The sequence below is a fragment of the Stylophora pistillata genome, chromosome 4 (genome assembly GCF_964205215.1).
Source record: "Stylophora pistillata chromosome 4, jaStyPist1.2, whole genome shotgun sequence".
NCBI classification, from domain to species: Eukaryota; Metazoa; Cnidaria; class Anthozoa; order Scleractinia; family Pocilloporidae; genus Stylophora; species Stylophora pistillata.
The window spans coordinates 25,796,016-25,816,817 of record NC_142522.1 but is presented as its reverse complement, the minus strand read 5'-3'; the positions used below and the strand labels follow the sequence as shown (position 1 = coordinate 25,816,817).

Here is a 20,802-nt window from a genome sequence, read left to right as displayed (position 1 = left end):
TCGCTCAAATATTTGAAACTTAAGGCACGCAATAGAATTTGAAGAAAAATATTGCTCTGTGCGACAAAAAACATACATTTCAATTTTCAACCCCAATATGTTGTCAATTAGTGATATCAACAGGACAGGCAAAATTCCCCAACAATTAAACAGACATTAATACACCCTCTGGACAAGTTTGTAAACATATTCATCTATTTGCAACTACGAATTTGACAGGTGAAAAAGATAAATAATTACCGAAGCATGGCTCTGCAAATGTTTTCTATCAAAACCTTTATCTTTATGAAGCGCATGTTGTAGATTTCAATTCATGATTAACAAAAGAATGCGTCAAAGAAGCATTAACGTAAACGACTTTTTGAGTGGTCCTTAACAAAACCGCACACACCAAAAACAAAGTTGAAACTCGAGCGAGGACTTAGTATTATGCGACCTCTTACTAACTCACACTTCTCTCTGTGGAATGAAATAGGCACCAATTATTATGATGCTTAAATAACACATCACGTATAGCTCTCGATAAATTGATTATAAGAAGATCCTGTGTGATGTTGAAAAAGTCCAGGCTCCTACTCTCGGCGTCATTTCTCGTCGAAGGGCGGATCGTATAACTGCAGCTGATAAAGCGATGAGATAGTTCATACTAAGACATTTGAAAGTACACTCGGTGAGAGATTAGGACGGCTTTGTTTACTTCCCAGCTGGTGGGAAAATAGCTGTTAACAAGAAACGATGCACAGCGGAGCAATGATGTTGGTAAGTGCTGGAGTTTTGTTGCTTGACATCTGTTTTGCAAAGTGGACCTAAATGAAAACGTTTTTGGAGCTGCGGCGTAAAAAGAAACGTTTTGTTCTATGTCGCTGCGAATTCTCTATCCACATAAGTCCTAAGATGTTCTCGTGGCTTTTATATCTCAACTTACACCTCCAATTGTAATGCATTCTTCACATCATGTATGCCTCTAAACCTGAGGCGGGTGATACCGACGAAATATTTCTCTCTAAAGGACTTTCATGCATATGGTGCGCGGGAACATTGTGTCCACCTTGTAAACGTGCGCATTTAAATCCTCTATCAAAACACGTTGATCGCACTGTTAGGCAGTGTTTGAAATATTCTGCCATTTAATCTAAATGTAATAGCTTTATGACTGTTTTGAAAACGCTAGCACAACTCTCATAACTTGTTTGGATGTTTACCCGCAGAAGTACATAATCTTTATGATAAACAAGTCATCAAAACATCATGCCTGACCCTACCTACGACTATGATCGATGGTTGATTTATATCTTTAATGCAAACTAGCCTCGCGATCTATGGGAGGTGCCAACTAATAACAAAAACAGTCTGCTTTCAAAGAGAATGAAACGAGCTATTTGAACAAAAAAAAAAGGAGATACTTGTAGCCCAGGTTCTTTAAGCATATTTAGACACGGGTCGTTCGCGGTTTTGATTCTTGCGAACTGGAGACTGAAAATATTGATCAGAGTAAAGAGTGATCGTCTAAAGAAAAAGTCATATACATTAGGTTTATACAGACTAAAGATCTATTGTTCTTTTGAGAGTCGACATACTGTACTTTCAAGGATAAATAATTACAGATTTTTTGAGCTGACTTATTATAATGGATGACATCTGACTGCCTGTCTGGGGTTAAATTACAGATATTTAATTAAAAGCACTTTTATAGGGACCCATTTCAAATACATTATTTTTGTTCGTTGTCTGATTTTTACGCACACGTGTATACATGATTTTGGCTGTGCTCAGAGTGGATAAAAGTAGCTAGTATTCACGTACTGCTGTTGAAAGTTTATTGCCAAACAGCCATCCTACCGTAGATCCAAAGATGATGATTGATATGAACTATAATCAAGACTAAATATTCCTATCGATTTTTTTTTGTTCTAAACTTACCACCTCTGTTTACGATGGAATGTTGCCCTGAAAAATAGGAAATATCAACTCTCTCAAGAAATTTCTACATTACTGCAAATCTTGTGAGTTGTTGCGCCTCTTATAACTGACTTGCGCAAGCGAATACCACATGAAAGATTTGATTTATAATCGGGACAATTGATTAACTTCAATCCTAACCTAAACATACTCACTTAAAGTGATCAATCACTTGAAATCTTGACATGGATAAAATACTATTTCTTTAGCGGTGCAATGGATTTTGTGGTCGATCTCATATATAGACGACGTTATCCTACTTGTTATTGTGTGATACCGGATATCAAGCCTACTAAGTTTTTCGAGGGGCATTTATATTGTTTCGCTGAGATATGCACAAGGTCTTGACGACCAATACGAGCAGCCAGAGAATACATAGCCAGAGTGTAGAAACAATTGACAGTGCTAATCAAGTGATTCAGTCTTTATATTTGGCCCAGTCTTTTCTAAAAGATGTAAAATCAGTAAAACTGCAAAAAGGTGTAGTCGAGAGATGTAAATAAAATTTTGTCGAACAGGAATGGTGCACTATTGCCAGAGAGGGCTGGTCTTCCTTTTATGTTGTCTCGTAAATTCTCGCACTTTGTTTACATGTGGGTCGAGTTTTCTTATTATCCTTTTTTAACTTTAGTTTTTTGTTTTTTTCAAAAACCAGCCACCCAAGTATCAATTCTATTAGAGAAAATAAACTGAAATAAAGGCATGAGCTATTTTAATCATTTTTCGAGAACCTTCCGTGATATTTGGAGAAACAAAATTGCACTATGCATTTTTCATTTGCTTAAAAAGTTACGTGTAAATAGTTTCGCGTGGGCGTAATTTATAACAACAACAACCATTTCCGAAAGTTGCGACAATGGTTAAGAATCACACCACGACTTGCGACGAAAACAAAAAACCGAATTGGACTCAGTATTACCATTAAAGCCTCAATTACACCTATACAACTACACTTTTCAGCCGACACGTGCGCCAGCTCGGCTATCGCAAGCCAAACAATCTTTTATTGTGTTTTGAGTGATTATTCCCAAGTTCATCTCTACATAACAGATAAAACGACGTAAGAAGGAAATCCTCAGAATCCAGCTTGGCAATTTCCTGTCTCGAGCTGCGAGTTGAGTTTGTTGCATGTCATTTTCCATCAACAATTTCCGCCTAACTAAAAAACATTAATCGAGACCTCTAAGTGATAAATCAATTTTACGTCCTGGTCTGTTAGGCACCACATACGAATCAGTAAAGCTCAAGAATTTTTATGACCTCTTCACACGCTTCGGCTAGTAGTCGCACATATGCTAGCTTCAGTTTCATGAATACATTGTTGAAAAAATTCTTAAGAGGATCAAAGAAGATCAAGTTTTTTTCTTCCTGTAGGTCAAAAAAAGATAAACTTTCTAACAAGATGAACATTCTTAGCCATTTAAAGTCGATTTTATCAAAGCTGAAAAACCAGTTTCTCTTTATCTTATTCACGAGAAGGTAAGGGATACGTCCAGAAACGCCGATTAGAAGCTGAAACCAACCAAGATGAAGAAAACCAAAATTTGTAATTGTCTAGCGGTTACAACTTAAAAAATATACTGTGCAAAATTATCATTTGAACAAGCCTCTGAAAGTTAAAAAGTCGTGAGAATGTTTACAATACTAGTTCCCTTTGTGAAAGCAAATATAACTCAAGTGCTCTCTTTAAACCGGATGACGATAACGTCTCGATTCCATGCCATCTTTTCATGACTTTTTCCTCATGAAGTTTTTTCTAGATAAACAACATGTAACTAGACTCTCATCTTTGGTTAGCCACACGCTCAAAATAAAACCTGGTACGCCTTCCTCTGTTTGATTTATTGGATCTTTCCATTAAGAATTCTTCTGTTCCTTATCTTTCGCTGTTGATAACCCGCGCTCTTTTAAAAGAGGAGTAATGTAATTCCCATACAGTTTTAACCCATCTGAACCACTTAACTTTTTTCTTCTTTTGGTTCGACTCCCGCTGTTTGTATTTTCCTTTCAGTACGCATCTTTGAGTTATCGTCACTACCATCATCTAATCTGGTGATCTTTCCCCAATTTTTTAGTCATTTTATAAACTAAAGTTTGTTTTCTAACTCTTCAAGATCTCCAATATAGAGCGATAATACTTGCGTGACGGTCTGTGTCACTTGATATTTTCTTCTCAAAAAGCGAACCCTCAATAAGAGCTACTCTGCCCTATATTCGAATTCCATCAGATTCTAAATCAGTTGGTCTTAGTTTTTGGTAGCATATTACCCACAAGGGCAGCAAATAGACTCAAACATACAGGTACAGTAATCAGCTGTAAATCGGACTAGTTATAACTGTAGACTTTTTCAATAGTTATTCCCAAAGCTGTTGGTTTTTCTTTCACTTGTCGTGATCGTAGCTGAAATTTTGAGGAATGGTCCATCTAAGAATGTGAATTATGGAAGTGGGCTGATAGCTTTTACCATTTTAGTTCTTGGTTCAATCTTATTGACTCGTACAAGTCTGATTTGATGATCATTGATGGCTTACAGATTACTTAAATACTTGAAGGAATTGTTGTCAAATCTTGCCTTTAGTAAATCTACTGAGAGTCAAAAATATTCAATTGACGATTAGGCGGGTCACTGTCAATCAGTTCCCTGGAGAGAGGAAAAAACATTCTGAAATAAATTAAGATCATGCACAAAGAGTACTAGAGACGCTCAAACAAATAAACCCATGTGATATCTATTGAATTAATTGTGTTATCTGCTTGCAGGCACTTTTTCTGGGGAGCCTCGCTGTATCTTCTGTGAAAGGATTCGATAGGGGTGAGACATCTATGGCTATAGCTAATTACAATCCTCAATTTTTTCCGCGATTAAGTTAAATTAGATGTACCTTGTGATTCACTAATTGAATTTTCTTACCACAGATGATCTCTTTGGGTTAGGGTGGGTTAGCCCTAAAGAAATGATCTAGTCATAACGTGATGACTAAATTAAATTGACTGCAATATTTTGCAGACGTACATGGTTTTGTTGAAAGGACGATTATCAACAAACACACGATGTGTGATTTTTAAAAAGGCGGGGACTTTCCGAAAACTGACACTGAAGTCAGTAAAGAGTCCGAGCTCTGTTCTAAATCGATAACTGAGTCAAACCTATTACCATTTGGGAGTCGATAGGAAGCTGCGATCACCTCTAATCAGACAGAGTTAATAAAGTGTTATCCTCTTTGTCTCTGCCGAGAGAGTGTTAGACTATGGAATTGATTCACAATAATGGCCTTACTTCCGTTAAGTCCATAAAGTTATTTCAGGTCGCTCTCAATTTCGCTATGTTTGCTCCCGGAGCCTTGCGGGCCTCTCTTCCATCAAAGTGTTCAAACAACATGCGAGGTAGATATAATTGCATAACTCAATGTTTTTCTTCCGATGGACAGGTCGCGTCCGAAAATAACGCCTCAGTGTATCGTTTACTAACATGTTTATTTCTGATTAACACCCAGCAGCTGGCCCTAACAACCGAACCTGCGAGTCCGTCGTAAGGGAACTTGTTCATTCCCGTCCCCTTCACATAGCAATCCGACATTGCTGTAACTACTCGAGGGTTACTTATGACTGTATCAATGGCTACAAACAAGTAGATGGAGATAGAGTGCGGCGCTGCTTTGAGGGTAAACTGCATGGGAGGGAGCCAAGGTGCAGATTTCCAAAAGGTAGGATCCATAATCCAGGAAAGTGAGACAGATTTCCTGATCCTTACTTTCTAAGTATTGTGTCTTGATATTTCTTTCAGTCGCTACATATATTCTTTTTTAATCGAGACCGTCACATGAAATTTATTGTGGCTTAATTGACCTGCTGACCTTGAAGTTCAACTGCCATTTGGTTAAATCTCGACATTCTCTCATTGAATCGAGGTTGATTTGTTTTTCATTGGAGACTTTCTCAATTGGCAATATTTGCATTTCAATGATGTGTACTGTTGTTACTTACTTTCGCACCCACTCTCATAAATATTGTGCTTTAGAGAGTAATTTAAGTTTGTGGAATATATAGTAATATGTGGAGAGCAGTTGTGACTAGATTACTTAATTAAGCATGCAACTAAGGTTCAGGGTCTGGGTTCGGTCCTCTCACTAGCTTTAGGCGATCATCAATAGTTATTTGTCCCAAGTACAGCAGTAATTCTCATACAGCGTGCAAAACAAGCGTAAGGTTTTGGCGTTTCCAGGCGGGCGGGGCAAGCGAAAAATAACAGCTATTCTGCAGGATTGTAATCCTTTTCTGCCTATTCAGTATAAGATTTTTTTGTCCTCCTTATTCATTTTAAACGAGTTAAGGTGTTTTAACTCTTGAAAAAGGAGTTGTAACTTTAAAAAGTGGATAAATTTTGTCCAAAATACTTTGAATTGTTTCAATTTTGTAGTGACAAGCTGTGGTAACCCGGGAACGATTCGTCACGGATACTTCATTGGATCTGATTTCAGTTTTGGTAAGACTGTGGAGTACAGATGCAACCGCGGTTATAAACTGCATGGACCGGCGATCATTAAATGTAAGAATCATGGGATATGGAGTGAGCAACCAGAGTGCATAGGTGAGTAAAATTGTTTCTTCTTGATATTGCTTACTGGAAATAAGTTACTCGTTGTGTGAAAGACAAGACAGTCTAAGATATATTCTGTATTTGTTGTTAAAGCGCGTTTGTATTCTGCAACCAAAACATCATGATTGGAACACTTTTTGGAAGACACGTTGGCACGGACTCGCGTTGTTACCGAGGTGACTCTACTATCATGGCTTTATTCTGAACAAGAAACATTTCTGTCTTACTATCAATCTACAAATTAACAAGGATGATGGCAAAATGTTTTGCTTCAGATGGCCTTGCTGCTTAGTCATGCATTTTGCTTTGGAGAGCTTGAAAATTTTCCTACTCAACTTATAAAAACACTTTTAATTATCGGAACTAAAGCGATGTCATTATTTTTCTTCAGATAAAAAAGTAATGGATGTGGACGAAGCTACTGCCTTTATTCGTCACAGTCTTTTTGACAATTACGTCAAACGTCCGTGTTCATCAAACGATTCATGTTCAAAGGTTGATTCTAGAACACGTCGTTCGCTTGATCTCGATTTCAGTGGAGGTCTGGATGTGATATTCTTGGTGGATGTATCTGATGGAGTTTCTAAGGACGACTACAAGATTGGACTCAAGTTTGCTCAAGAACTAATCAGAGTTTTAGCAGCAACTGTTCTGTGAGTAAATAGTATGGTACTTTGACTGCAGGTAGAGAAACAGGCAATTGCTCTTTTTTCTTTGTGATAGTAACTTAAGGCTAAAATTAGTCAAAATGTTAAGTACCTTAGGCCATGATACTCAACTTACATAAATGTTCTCTGCGTTTTTCCCCTAAAAACCTAGAATCTCAACGTTGCATTACGTAATGAACTGTTATGTACATTGCTTTTTGTAAAGCCGAATATACCAAGGGTTAGTCGATGCGACATCTTGTTCGCAGCAGCAAAGCTAATCACGTATCATGTTTCAGCAAACGGTGTCACTTTGATAGTTTTCCTCGGCCTGGGATAAGTATAAATACACGTAAAATTGTAGGTTAACAGAATAACAGTATAAACGTGCGAACCATTTCCTGACACTTGAGTCTTTACCGCTTTTTTGTAATTTCTTGTTCACAGGCGAGGGGATATTCGTGTTGCAGTTGTATCGTACAACAGAAAACCAGACATTTTCATGAATTTCGCATCTCCTTCCGACAGAGCGATAAAAAAGATTGGTGGTATCAAGAAACTCGGGGGGTGTGGTACTTCCCTCGGTAGGGCCATGTACATGACAAGGCGAAGGCTGGTCCCTAATATTCGGACTAATAGCAACAAGGCCATGTTTATCATAAGCACTGGACTATTGAACATGGGAACAAGCCACCCAAAGGCGTCGCGTTTATTGGAGAGCGAGAAGTCATTTCAAATCTTTTCTATTGCTATCGGCAAGAGTCCTGATACGCGACTTTTATCGTCTGTTGTCTCGCAGCCTGAGAAGAGCCATCTTATATTTCTGAGATATTATGGTGACGTTTTCGATGCTGTGCGGCGAACCGTATCAAGGAACAAAAAAGGTGATGTGCAATTGTAAAAGGGAGAGCTCAATATTTCTGAAAAAAATATTAATAGCAAACTGAGTATTTTTTAATTAAAAAGAAATGTTTAATACCTTAGTATTAAACGTAATGAATTTATCATCATCTTCATCTACATCTACATTTATTGAGTTGGTAAAATCTTATTAGATTTCACATCAACTGTAAATAAAAGCTAGAATGAAAAAAAAAATATATATATATATATATATATGGGATGAATCATTGCCGCAAGCATTGTGCATAGCTCACTAGGCTCTTCTAGTTTGAGCACTCTGGCATGGCTTAGACGATACCACAAGTGTGGGATCGTTTGGGGATTCATATCGGCTCTCCTCTATAGCATCAGCACTGCACTGATGAGGCCCAGAAGGCCGAAACAGTACTGTCTGGAGTTAGTTAGATATGTACATATGCATAAATTGAAAAAAAAGTAGAAATGTCCAAATAACAAGATAAATAAATGATGATTCATAATTGGAATTTACTTTACTTATTTCACGTACTTTCCTAAGTTTAACTTAAAATCAGATAATGACTTGCAATTTACTAAGTCAGCGGGCAGTGAGTTCCACTCTGTTATTGATATGTTACTGACATGAACCGGCCACTTCAAATAATTATTCATTTGAATATCGATCCATTGATAGATAAGTTATTGATACCTTTTACCGAACCTAAAGTTGTTACTCTATCATAAAATGCCGAAAGTGAGTTAGATGCTAACCGCCTCCCGGTTAGCTCAATGGATAGAGCGCTGGATTGTTGTGCGGGAGGTCGAGGGTTCGAGTCCCGGCCGGACCAACAATCAAGGTCTTAAAATAATTGAGAATAATTTGCTACCTTTCTATAACATCAAGAAATTGTTAGACTATTCTAGTCTTCTCGGATAGGGACGAATAAATGGAGGTCCCGTCTCCTGCAGGGTTGGGGGTAGGAGACGTAAATTTCCCACACACGAGATTACTGTGTGATAGATGTGCTCTCCTAGGGTGGGATGGGTGGGATGGGTGGGATGGGTGGGAGGGTGGATTAGCACGAACAGTTCGTATGTTCCTTTCTAGTCCTTCCCCACTGCAAATAATGCAGTGAAAATGGAGTAAATTAAATTAAGTTAAATTAGATGGAAATCGAGCGCAGAACTGAAAACGACATTTCAACTAAAATTGCCAGAGAAAACCCTGTTTTAGTGTAATCCCAGCTGCGCTTTATGAAAAAGAATTAATAAATAACCTCATTCTTCTTCTCTAGATCCTAGCGAATGTGGTGTGAGTGTGACCAAACCAAGAGCTCGGAATGTGCGGGGCAATAGGGCGACAAGTGGTGTATGGCCCTGGCAAATCAGCCTCCATTGGGAAGGTAAGCAAGAAAAAGGATCAAGTAAATTAAATGTTCTCTACACCAAGGTATAAGCAATTCTTTATGTTTGGATGCGCTTGGTCACCATAGTATGTGGGCCATTACACCATGCCCATGGCTAAAACTGAAGTCACTCGTTCATTATAATCCGCGAGTAACTTTTGTTTTCTTTTCTCGGAATAACGAATTTTCTTTCGGAGTAAAGCTAGTATCACTGACCTACCAGTATGATGAAGATATTTTTAAAGAACAATTTTTTAAGTTTGACGTAATTTAAAGCAGGCGATTTGAATCGGCTCTTTGTGCCTCGGAGGCTTCAAATCCAAAGCATACTCTTTGACTGAACTTTGAGTGTCAAGTTTTCGTGGGCCCTGCGGCGGAACTATTGGTTTCCTGGAAGATCAGAGTCTCCTTGGGGGTAGTTTATTGAACGACCACATACATTTTTTAATTTGTCAGGGGGCGGAAAGATCTGCAGTGGAGCTCTGATTAGCAACGAATGGGTCATCACTGCAGCGCATTGCTTTTATTCTAAAACATGGAGACCGGTCGTTCGCCCTGCTTCCAAGTAAGTGATCGGGATACACAAGATGTCTTTAAGAGTAAGACTTGTGTTTTCTTACAACTCAATCAAGTAGCATCTTCTGCCAGTACTCCACGTCTTTAGTTACTTTATCATGGATAGTATGGGTATTTCATCATCAGTGTGCATGTTTCAAATGCAAATGAATATGAATAAATGCAACATAATTGTTGATGTATCTTAACAAGGTGGAGGAGGAAACTTGCTTTGCGCCAAGCTTTTAAACCCATAAAACGCAGCATGCGCAACACCCACGAACTGCGCTCCAAACGCAGTATTCCTCGTTTTACATACCATAATGCAAAACAAGTGTGCCCAAATGTCCGGTATTCCCCACTCTATGAGAAATGAGCGCAAGCCACTCGTACTGTGTAGAGATTCATCCTAATGAAATACAATTTACGGATCGCATATAGCTCTTTACCGTTCGCTTCCAAAATTTCAAGTGTCGAACTGGTCCTTACGCTGAGCTGACCTTCGCATCAGTTTCTTACATCAGTAGAATTGTTATAAAATTAACGTAAACTATCTAATCCAATTCCGTAAATCAACTTTGTTCATAGGTACACGATAAAAGCTGGAGGCCACCATCTTGGAGACAGGAGAATCAGTCCGGAACAAGTCATTGAAGCCGCTAAAATTCACATACACGACAACTACAAGCGACAAAGTCATGAAAACGACATTGCGCTCATCAAACTAAACCGAAAAGTCAAGTTTGGAAAGTATGTGAGTCGTGTATGCATGCCTGTAGAGCACAACGACTTGGCAACTCCGGGCAAACACGGCTTCGTCGCTGGATGGGGCGAAAAACAAACCCAAGGGAAGCAAGATAAGAAATCCTCAAAACATCGGAAGAAAGGCCGGAGTAAAGTGATTCTGCATGTAGCTCTGGAGGTATCCCCTAATAAAGCTTGTGACAATAGCACCCGACAGGCATTTAACAGGACAGTCATGTTCTGTGCCGAACATAATAAGGCGTGGCAGCACTCTTGCCGAGGAGATGGTGGGGGACCATTTTTGCGCGAGAACTATGATTCAAAAACCAGAAGCTATCGATGGACCGTCGCAGGACTGGTAAGCTGGGGTGAGGGATGCGGAGTGAAAGGTCGCTACAGTTTTTTTACCCGGGTGGCTCCGTATTTCGATTGGATATTAGAGACAACGAATCCACCGAAGAGAAGAGGCAGACACTCGCGAAGACGACATAACAATTGATTTGAATGAACAAGAACGACATAAATTTTGTTTCTGATATGCTATGGATCGAATAACGGAAAGGAATACAATAATAAAATGTAGCGACGAAAATTAAAAGGGAAGAGTAAAAATGCCGGTGAGTTTGGTGACATCATCAGAACGTTCCCTCGTATAAACTCTGCGAAGTGTTACTTTCTCTTAGTATTTAACATCCAAGAGGTAAAGAAATCAGGATTATGAAACGAGAAGAATAAAATACGAAATAGGGAATCGAAGTGTGTCTTGTAATGTTAAGCGCGATCCTCCTCATTCGTATTCATAAAAGTCCCACTTCGGCGTCCAGTTTAGAAGGTTCAGCAATCATATTTTATGGAAATTTACAATCGATTGTTGAAAGTAATCCAGTATTCCACTGGTTTTGGTTAATTTCGATCTGTAATTTGTCTGAAAAGGACACGTCATCTTCCCAACCAATCCCTTGCATTGTTAATTAGTTCCCACTCCCCATTGAGTGTGCCTCCCAGACCCTAGTGTTACCTCAGTCATCTATTCGATTCCTTTGGTTTTGGCTTTATGGTACTCAGCTGAAAACTCGCAAATTAACTGTTCCAGTTGAAGTTAGCTTTTTTGAGTACAAATCATCATCTAAATGTCTTGGGGTGACAATTGACATTAAGCTACCATGGCAGGAGCACATAAAGAACGTTTGTAAGTCATTCAGCAACAAAGTCGCAGTACTGAATCGGATAAAGTTTTTACCGATACCAACCTTAGAAAACATTTATTATAAAACAATTATCCCTAGCGTTTTGTATGGCATTGTAGTCTGGGGGTCTTGTTCTTCAGCCTTGACGGATGATATTGATCGAGTTCATTTAAGAGCTACAAGAATTATTTACAACCTACCCCATAGCATCCACAGTGATGACATCATGAACGCTTCACACTGGAACTCTATTGTATCATTTTACATTAGGAGACCTTTAGTTATTACGTACAATATCTATCATGGAAATAGCATCGAGCCTCTAAATGACTTAATAGTGAAGTCCGAGACTCCTTATGACTTAAGAAAATCCCTAAAAGTTAAGGTTCATAGACCAAGAACAGAAATGGGAAGATCTTCGTTTAAGTTCAGAGCTGCACTATCCTGGTACCTCCTTCCTGAAGACGTCAAAAACTGTTCAAACGTAACTTCTTTCAAGAGAAAACTCAGGGAAAATAAGAGAATTCTGAAATCTATCAGTTTTGCTAAAGCTTCCTGCAGCGTTTCCAACAAATCTGTTGACTTTAAATACTTTTAACATTTACTCCGTATTGTTATTAATATTTATTTCTTTCAATTGTCATTATTTACATACCCATTTTCGGTTTATTCACTAATTAGGTTTTTATTAATTGATAGTTTAATTGGTGCAGGTCCACATCAGGACGTAATGTCTTGCCTATCCCTCAACCGGCTTTATTAAATAAACTATGATGATGATGATGATGAGGTACGAACTACAAACAATATACTTCCTCAAGAGATTTTCAAAACACAGTCACTTTCGTGATGTTTATAAAGCATCCAATCGTCGATTCGATCGGTCTACATCGTTAAGCATTGACGTATGTAAAATGCCTCCTAGGTTTCATGGTCAAAATTTATAAGTGGAAGCTTAGGTTACTCGTCTATAGTGGAGGAAAAACTGGACACTAGTAGTAGACTGATTAATCGTAAGAGTTGTAGAGTGAGGTGATTAATTAGAAAATGAAGTCCAAATAAACGGTGATAGTTATTTGGTGGTTGTACCTGCATGCTACCTCACTTTGGCATTCGTATGCTTTTGTTCAGCAGCTACAGCTCGTGGCTCGTGATTCGTCAATGAATCCAAAAACTGTCGCTAACAAAATGAAAGCACACCGCTCGCGGTTGACAATGTGTTTTTCTGTCAGATTTTCAGAGTTTGAAGCTTCTTTTCTTTTCTCAGTGACATTCTCGTGCCCGAAAACGTCCAAATTAAACAACTTACTCTAAACTCTTTAGAGCCTATGGTCAGTCTCAAGCCTGAGATTTTGTGAAAGTAAATTCTTCCCCGCTCATCTCAATTCAAGAATCCTGTGACCTGATTAAATTCAAAACTGAAAAGGTAACTATAACAACTAAAACAATCCATAAATTTTGTTTTGAATTAAAATGTCCGGCAAATGTGTGTTTACCTGAAATAAACCTGACCCTCTTAATTCTTCTAGCTTGTCTTTAAGAAAGCTAAACGTTTGTGGTTTGTCTTGTTTAAATGTCATGTACTTTATCCTCGTAAGCCTCGAAGGAACTTTGAAGACGATCTGTAGTCCTCCTTCGTTTGTTGAGAAAGTTGTCTCCATCCTGGATAAATCTGATGTCATCCTCCAATGAACGCTTTACGCTGCGGACTCTAATCTCCGCTGTTTCTTTCAAGTCACTTATTCCTGAAATTGCCACTTCTTCACATTTTTCCTATGGAGGAATAAAAGCAAAGACTATAGATTTGTTTGTTTGTTTGTTTGTTTTTAAAAAATCAGCATTATAACAGAAATAAAGTAAAGCGCGCGCTCTGATTGGTCAATTCAGTATCCACCATTTACACACGGCTGTACGCTGATGGCGTGTGCAAATGCAAAGACTAGTTTTCGCGCACTTGTTTTTTCTGGTCACGTAAGATTTTTTAAAAAAAAGGAAATTATTTTGCCCCAATGTATCAATGTTATGTCATAAAACAAATGGTAAATACCCCAGCGTACAGTACTGAGTTATGGATGCACTTGTGAGGTTTGCTAAGCCCTCACGAAGCTAGAGTTACTCTCGGCTATCGCCTTGCGCGACCCTTACGCTTCTTTCGTGCTAAGCAACCTCCTGCATGCATCCATAATTCAGTAGTGTACGCTGTGATGTTAACCATTTGTGAATAACCGTAAATCCTGTAATAAGCCTCCCTCTAAGAAGCCCACTCTCTTTAGGGGAAGAAAATTATCAAGACCCCCCCCCCCTCTATAAGCCCCCCCACCCCTCCCCCACAAAAATCATACATTCAAAATAACACTCCATGTCAGTAAGTAGGATAAATTTATTCAAGTAAAGTAATTTTAGTTTATCATTTTAAATAAAATTCATTATGGTGATTGATTGATTTAATACTATCACGTTGGCATCAATAGAATACGGTATAGAGGAATTAAAGAGAGTTGCTAAAAATATCACATGACTGAACAAGGTCCATTGAGAGAGTTAGATCATAAAATTGAGTTCTTTTTTGAGTTCTAAATTAATAAGCCCCTCTCTATTAAGCCCCTCTCTGATAAGCCCCTCCCCGCAAAGTATCTGAAATAGGTAAGCCACCCGAGGGGCTTATTAGAGGATTTACGGTAAATACATTTCATTGAAACCTTACTTAATGCTTTGTATCTAACATAAAAATGAAAGCTCCCCCCTTCTAAAGGCATGATTGTCAAGGTAAGTAACTTGCCAGCTTGGAATTACTTCGCATTCTTTCCCGTTTATATATAGGAGACCTTGCATGTTGTCGCTTTAAACTTAATCAAAGTTTTTCATCGTAAAACGCTCTTTAGACGTTGAATGAGCCTTTGACACTTCTAATCAAGCTGAGTAAGTCGTACGCACCTCGTGTAATGCTCTGACCTTGGTTTCAAAGAAATTCTGTACCGCAGTGACCTCAGCTTGACTTGTGGGCCAAAAGTATCTGAGCCATCCACTCAAATCAGTCCATGGTACTATACTGTTGATCATAGGTACACCAAGCGCTGAGATTAGACCTGAATAAATAAGAACCAATTTGAGGGATGAAAGAGCGAAAATCGTTTTATGTTGACACCCAAAAAGTTAGAGACGAGGTTGCCTGAAAATTCATTTGACAAAGAGAGTCGAGGTAGGAATTCAACAAACTAATAGATTTTTCCTTGTTATTGTAAAGCCAAACTGCAATTCAAGCACTGCGTATGGTTGGTCTTATATGATTATGTCCTAATGGAAGTTTATAAGACACTTAGAAGAACCTCTTACCTCCGCTTTGACCAAATATAAATGCTCCTAATAAACCACAGCAGACCATTTTGGAAGGTAAACTAGGATTCGTTAGGCAGCCGTGTATGTCATTTCCTTGATATTCAAAACTCTCGTCGAGGCGAAAATCTTCGCTTTTCCACGTGGGCTCCTTTACCTGGAAAGAGAGTCTACCAGGCCCATCTGCTACTTTAGACAGGCAGTTCCAAATGCAGTCCAACTGTTCCTTTAGATCCCTGTCATTTTCCACCAATACCTGGAGTTTACGGTTCAAACCATCCCTGCAACGATCTAAGGCGTTTTCCGGAGAGTAACCGTTTTTCATGTCATGTTCTATTTGCATCTTGAACTGAGCCAACTGTTGGTCTCGCTGAAGGCGCCTCATTACTCTTACAAGGACACTTGAAACTTGAGACAGGTGCGACTTTATGCTATTCTCGGCATCTGTAAGTTTGTTCATCCGATTTGAGAGCCTCTGAATTCTCTTTTGCTTTCGGCTATCCATTATTCTGCCCAGATTTCCTGACAAACCCTTTGCTTTTGCAATGAATGCCTGCATATCGTACTTGAGTGTGTCGAATTTTAATGCACCTTCAGCTGCTTCGACCAAGTTGCGTTCGAATTCCTTAAAACCTCGAGAACCCTCCGTTTCTCTTTCATCTGAGGTAGATGCTTCGTTCTGCGTCAAAACGAATGAACAAAGTTAGTTTGGGAAGGTTAAACAGTTGATTAGAGGGACAAATACTAGAACAGGGCCGATTAAAGAATTTTTGAAAGAGGATGGGTCACGCAAGAGTTTAAATACGGCTAACAAATATTTTGCGGTGAGTAAATTATGATAATTCAAGTTGATTAGAAGTGTGCAGTCCTGTCATTGGAAGAATTTTGGTCTCAGAAAAGTAGTGAACGTCTAGAGAAAAACCTGAAGTTTGATAAAAAGTAACCGTGAAACTTATCCTGGTTTCCTTGAGATGAAGTGACTCAAGGAATGTCTTATCCATTCCCAGGGAACTTGCCTAGATAAACCCCTTTTAACTCTGGCCATTTACGTCCTTTTTAGAATGGAGAGAGAAATTACTGTTTCTCTGGTAATAACAGGAATTTAAAGGCTCCACACCAATTCCAAATATAGTAAATACTGCCCCTGAGTCAGGAGGCAAATTTAGTTTCAGTATAGTTACCTGCTGTAAAAGATACCTCGCTGCTTCCCTTTGAGTCTGCGAGTCAATGAAGAAAACCTGTCCTCTATCAGATACAGCCGTCATGAATTCTGCCACGCAGCGATCTTTAATGTCGTCTATCGTGATTTCTGCACCGTCGTCAGAAGAATGATTCTCTTGGAACAAATCCCACTTGGTGAAAACCCCAAAAGTGTATCTGCAGTTAACAGCTGTCACGAAATCCACTACCTAATGGGCAATTGAGATGACTAATTATGCAAATCGTTCATGCAAGTAGATTACACGGTAAAATTAATCAACAGCCAGTGCGATAAGTTAACTCAGCCTTATACTTTCGAAGGTTACAATTACAACAATGGCATAACAAAATTCATTTGATGAGGCCTTGTTAGAATTTCGGTTTGTCAACTGAAAAGATAACAAATGAATAAAGGCTGATAGTTCCGAAAGAAACTGTTTGGGGCTGCGTCGGTGGGAGTAACGAAATAATTTGGATATATCAACAAAGTTGAAATGGTAAATTAGCCACCGTAATGATTACAAAAGCTGACGTTTCGAGCGTTAGCCCTTCGTCGGAGCGAAGGCTAACGCTCGAAACGTCAGCTTTTGTAATCATTACGGTGGCTAATTTTCCATTTCAACTTTGTTGATATATCCAAATTATGACAAAGATAACAGGTTACCATAATCTTCTTCCGTTTGAAATTGTTTTGTGAATTAGTAAGGCAGTTATAGGTAGTAGTATTCTTGGGTTATCTGTGACTTAATCCCGATTGCTTGGTGCACGGCCTTCTTTTTTACTGAGGATAAAGCAATCCCTGAAAATCTACACCTCATTCAACGATGAAGGTTGAGACATAAAGCACCACGTGCATAAGCATTATTATATTCATCTCACCAACATAAACATGAACCTGAGACGTTTTCCTAGACATCTGTTAGACTCAGCCTTCAATAAAACTCTCAGAAGTTTCGCTTGTGTTATTTAAACTTACTTGTACTACAGATTTGTCGAGTATAAAAATATTCATCCGGGAGCAGAGCTCTACATATAATTAATATTAGACATACTAAGCTGGGTTTGAAAATACAAATCAAAGTAAAATATACAATATGGCGTCAGTCATGCGATAAAAGATCAGTCTTCGTTGGAAACAGTTTCATTCAACTGGCTAATACAAGTTCGTAAAATGCTATGAGGTTTGAATTGTTGCGTTTGTCAGTCTCAACCATAAATCTCGCTGAATTATAACTTACTATGAGGAGTACAGACTAATAGTTAGTCTTCAGTTTTGATAGCACAGAACATTAAATTTTGTGTCATCACGGTAATTTGGCAGTAAATTGAGACCCTTGTTTCGCTTCCGGGTTAACCTGATTTGAAATGGTAAGATTTTACTTACGGTTCTCAAACTGGGGCTATGAACATCCATAACGGCGACAATAACGTCCACAAACTTACAGAGTTCGATCACTGCGTCATCTGTAGGCTTGCGTTCGCCTATGCCCGGAGTATCGTACAAAACAACATTCTCCACGAGGGCCTTACATCGCGCTGTCGGCCATTTCACATCAATAACGCTGGCCGGGGTAATACCGAGTATCTCCCGCTGCTCTTTAGCTTTAAGAACGTGAAGAAGTTGACGAAACTCGGGAATCTCTAGAGCTTTACCAGAGCCTCTTACAACGGCCGTCCACCCGTCGCTTGAAGACCCGGTCACCGCCACGTTGCAAAACGTAGTCTCCGCTCGAGTAACAGGCATTATGTTTTCTCCGAGTAAAGCGTTTATCAACGTCGATTTTCCAGCGCCAACGGAGCCAACAAAGGCGATCTGCATTTTATTCTCCGCTCGTTCTGAGAGCTGAATTGCAGAGGCGTTTAACTGGTCAATTCCATTGGAGACTGTCTCGAAATCTTGCCATTCGCTTGAGGTAGCACACTCGTCGTCAAAGAGACGACGAACATCGTCTCTAGTTTCTGTTAAATTGTTAACTAAATGTTTCAGCTGCTCTCTTGTGAGCTTGATTTGTCGAATTCTTGGTGCAAACTGTGCGAACATCGTGTGAATATAGTTTAATTGGTTTAGACTTTGCTAGTAGCGACAGATATCTGTTGTCGAGTGAAGCTACTAGAGTATGACATGCGCATTTCTGGGCTTTCGATTTCTCGTCTTACTTGACCTTTGTTAACAAAGAAATGCAAATTTGAGATAGAATAAATATATGAAAATCATATATTTTTGAACTGCGGTATTTGATACGTATGATGCACGATCCTCGCAGTAGATAGCGCTATTTAAGCAATAGCGAAAATCAGACCTGAAAAAAATCAGGCCTGTACGGGACTCGAACCACTGACCTCTGCGATACTAGTGCAGCGCTCTTACCAATTGAGCTAACAAGCCAACTGAGAGCAGGCCGTTAAGTTGATTCGTAATGAACCCGTGAAAGTGATAAATGAGATAGAATAAATATATGAAAATCATATATTTTTGAACTGCGGTATTGCTTAAATAGCGCTATCTACTGCGAGGATCGTGCATCATACGTATCAAATACCGCAGTTCAAAAATATATGATTTTCATATATTTATTCTATCTCATTTATCACTTTCACGGGTTCATTACGAATCAACCTAACGGCCTGCTCTCAGTTGGCTTGTTAGCTCAATTGGTAAGAGCGCTGCACTAGTATCGCAGAGGTCAGTGGTTCGAGTCCCGTACAGGCCTGATTTTTTTCAGGTCTGATTTTCGCTATTGCTGAAATAGCGCTATCTACTGCGAGGATCGTGCATCATACGTATCAAATACCGCAGTTCAAAAATATATGATTTTCATATATTTATTCTATCTCATTTATCACTTTCACGGGTTCATTACGAATCAACTTAACGGCCTGCTCTCAGTTGGCTTGTTAGCTCAATTGGTAAGAGCGCTGCACTAGTATCGCAGAGGTCAGTGGTTCGAGTCCCGTACAGGCCTGATTTTTTTCAGGTCTGATTTTCGCTATTGCTTAAATAGCGCTATCTACTGCGAGGATCGTGCATCATACGTATCAAATACCGCAGTTCAAAAATATATGATTTTCATATATTTATTCTATCTCATTTATCACTTTCACGGGTTCATTACGAATCAACTTAACGGCCTGCTCTCAGTTGGCTTGTTAGTTCAATTGGTAAGAGCGCTGCACTAGTATCGCAGAGGTCAGTGGTTCGAGTCCCGTACAGGCCTGATTTTTTTCAGGTCTGATTTTCGCTATTGCTTAAATAGCGCTATCTACTGCGAGGATCGTGCATCATACGTAAATGCAAATTTCTGACCCAGTTCAATTATCCGCCGTAAGCTGGCTTTGTTTGCATGTATGAAGAATTTTAATGACTGTTGTATTGACTTTACATTTACAAATGTAAAACCAAGCTCAAGCTACTTGGTGTTACATTTGAGGATGACCCTGTGAGCTGGGACTCACATATTCATTACGTGCTTGGTAAGGCCACCTTTCGTATGTATACTTTAAGAGTTTGTAGATTTTATGGCTACCCTAAGGAGCAATTAGATCTGCTCTTCCAAAGCCTAATTATTTCAGTCTTCACATAGGCTATCGAGGTGTGGAGTTGCTGTTATTATGATAAATATCTTAAGAGAATAGACAAACTGTTTGCTAGGGCTTTCAAGTCTGGATATTGTTTGAAGAAATATAGTATTTGTGATATTTTAGCCACCGGAGATAGCAAACTATTGATCAAGATCACTTAAAATATCACTGCACTTGATGATCTTTTACCGCCGAGACGTACTAGGCAATTGTGCAGCAGGAACCATGATTATATATTACGTAGAGTTCGTTCTTCACGTTTTAAATCCACTTTTGTAAATAGATGTCTTTTTAGCTTTGTCTGCCATTAATAGTTAGTTGTGTTTTCTATCTCAATCTGTTTTATATTTCATTTTTTTGTAAATAATGACACGGTTTATGCATTATTGCTTTTAATAAAGACCATTATTTTTATTATTATTATTATTATTATTATTATTATTAATATTATTACAAACTCAAGTTCCCGACGTGTCAATCTCAGCTGAGTAAAGTACATTTTGGTCAGTAAGCGCTGTTAAGTGACCAGAATAGGACAATCACATGACTTTCGGAGAGCATATAGTTTATTTTTGACCCGAGTAGCATCATTTACTCCCGAACGGAGCAAGGGTACAAATGATGCTACGAGGGACACAAATAAACTACATGCCCTCCAAAAGTCATGTGATTATCATTATTATCAATACAGAGGGCCAAATCGCACAAATTCATTTAATCAGAAAACATGTTT

General features: G+C 38.8%; 2 protein-coding genes across 3 annotated transcripts; one reads left to right on the top strand and one right to left on the bottom strand.

Moving 5' to 3' along the window:
* Positions 1-572: 572 nt before the first annotated feature.
* On the top strand, positions 573-11,526 carry LOC111343603 (uncharacterized). 2 transcript variants are annotated; one of them, XM_022950783.2, is made up of 9 exons: positions 573-759; positions 4,721-4,772; positions 5,458-5,664; positions 6,378-6,548; positions 6,949-7,210; positions 7,652-8,088; positions 9,361-9,468; positions 9,928-10,036; positions 10,615-11,526. In XM_022950783.2, the coding sequence occupies exons 1-9, from the start codon at positions 736-738 to the stop codon at positions 11,267-11,269; spliced, it is 2,025 nt and encodes a 674-aa protein (XP_022806518.2). In that variant the 5' UTR covers positions 573-735; the 3' UTR covers positions 11,270-11,526. The 2 variants fall into 2 exon arrangements, with proteins under 2 accessions (XP_022806518.2, XP_022806517.2); XM_022950782.2 differs by having other exon boundaries at positions 574-759; positions 5,455-5,664.
* Positions 11,527-12,017: 491 nt separating this feature from the next.
* On the bottom strand, positions 12,018-18,623 carry LOC111343607 (transmembrane GTPase fzo-1). Its single transcript, XM_022950785.2, has 5 exons — positions 17,875-18,623; positions 16,472-16,699; positions 15,291-15,969; positions 14,892-15,043; positions 12,018-13,730 (listed from the first exon to the last, which is right to left on the bottom strand). Exons 1-5 carry the CDS (start codon positions 18,529-18,531, stop codon positions 13,527-13,529), a joined length of 1,920 nt encoding a protein of 639 aa, XP_022806520.2. The 5' UTR covers positions 18,532-18,623; the 3' UTR covers positions 12,018-13,526.
* Positions 18,624-20,802: the final 2,179 nt, after the last annotated feature.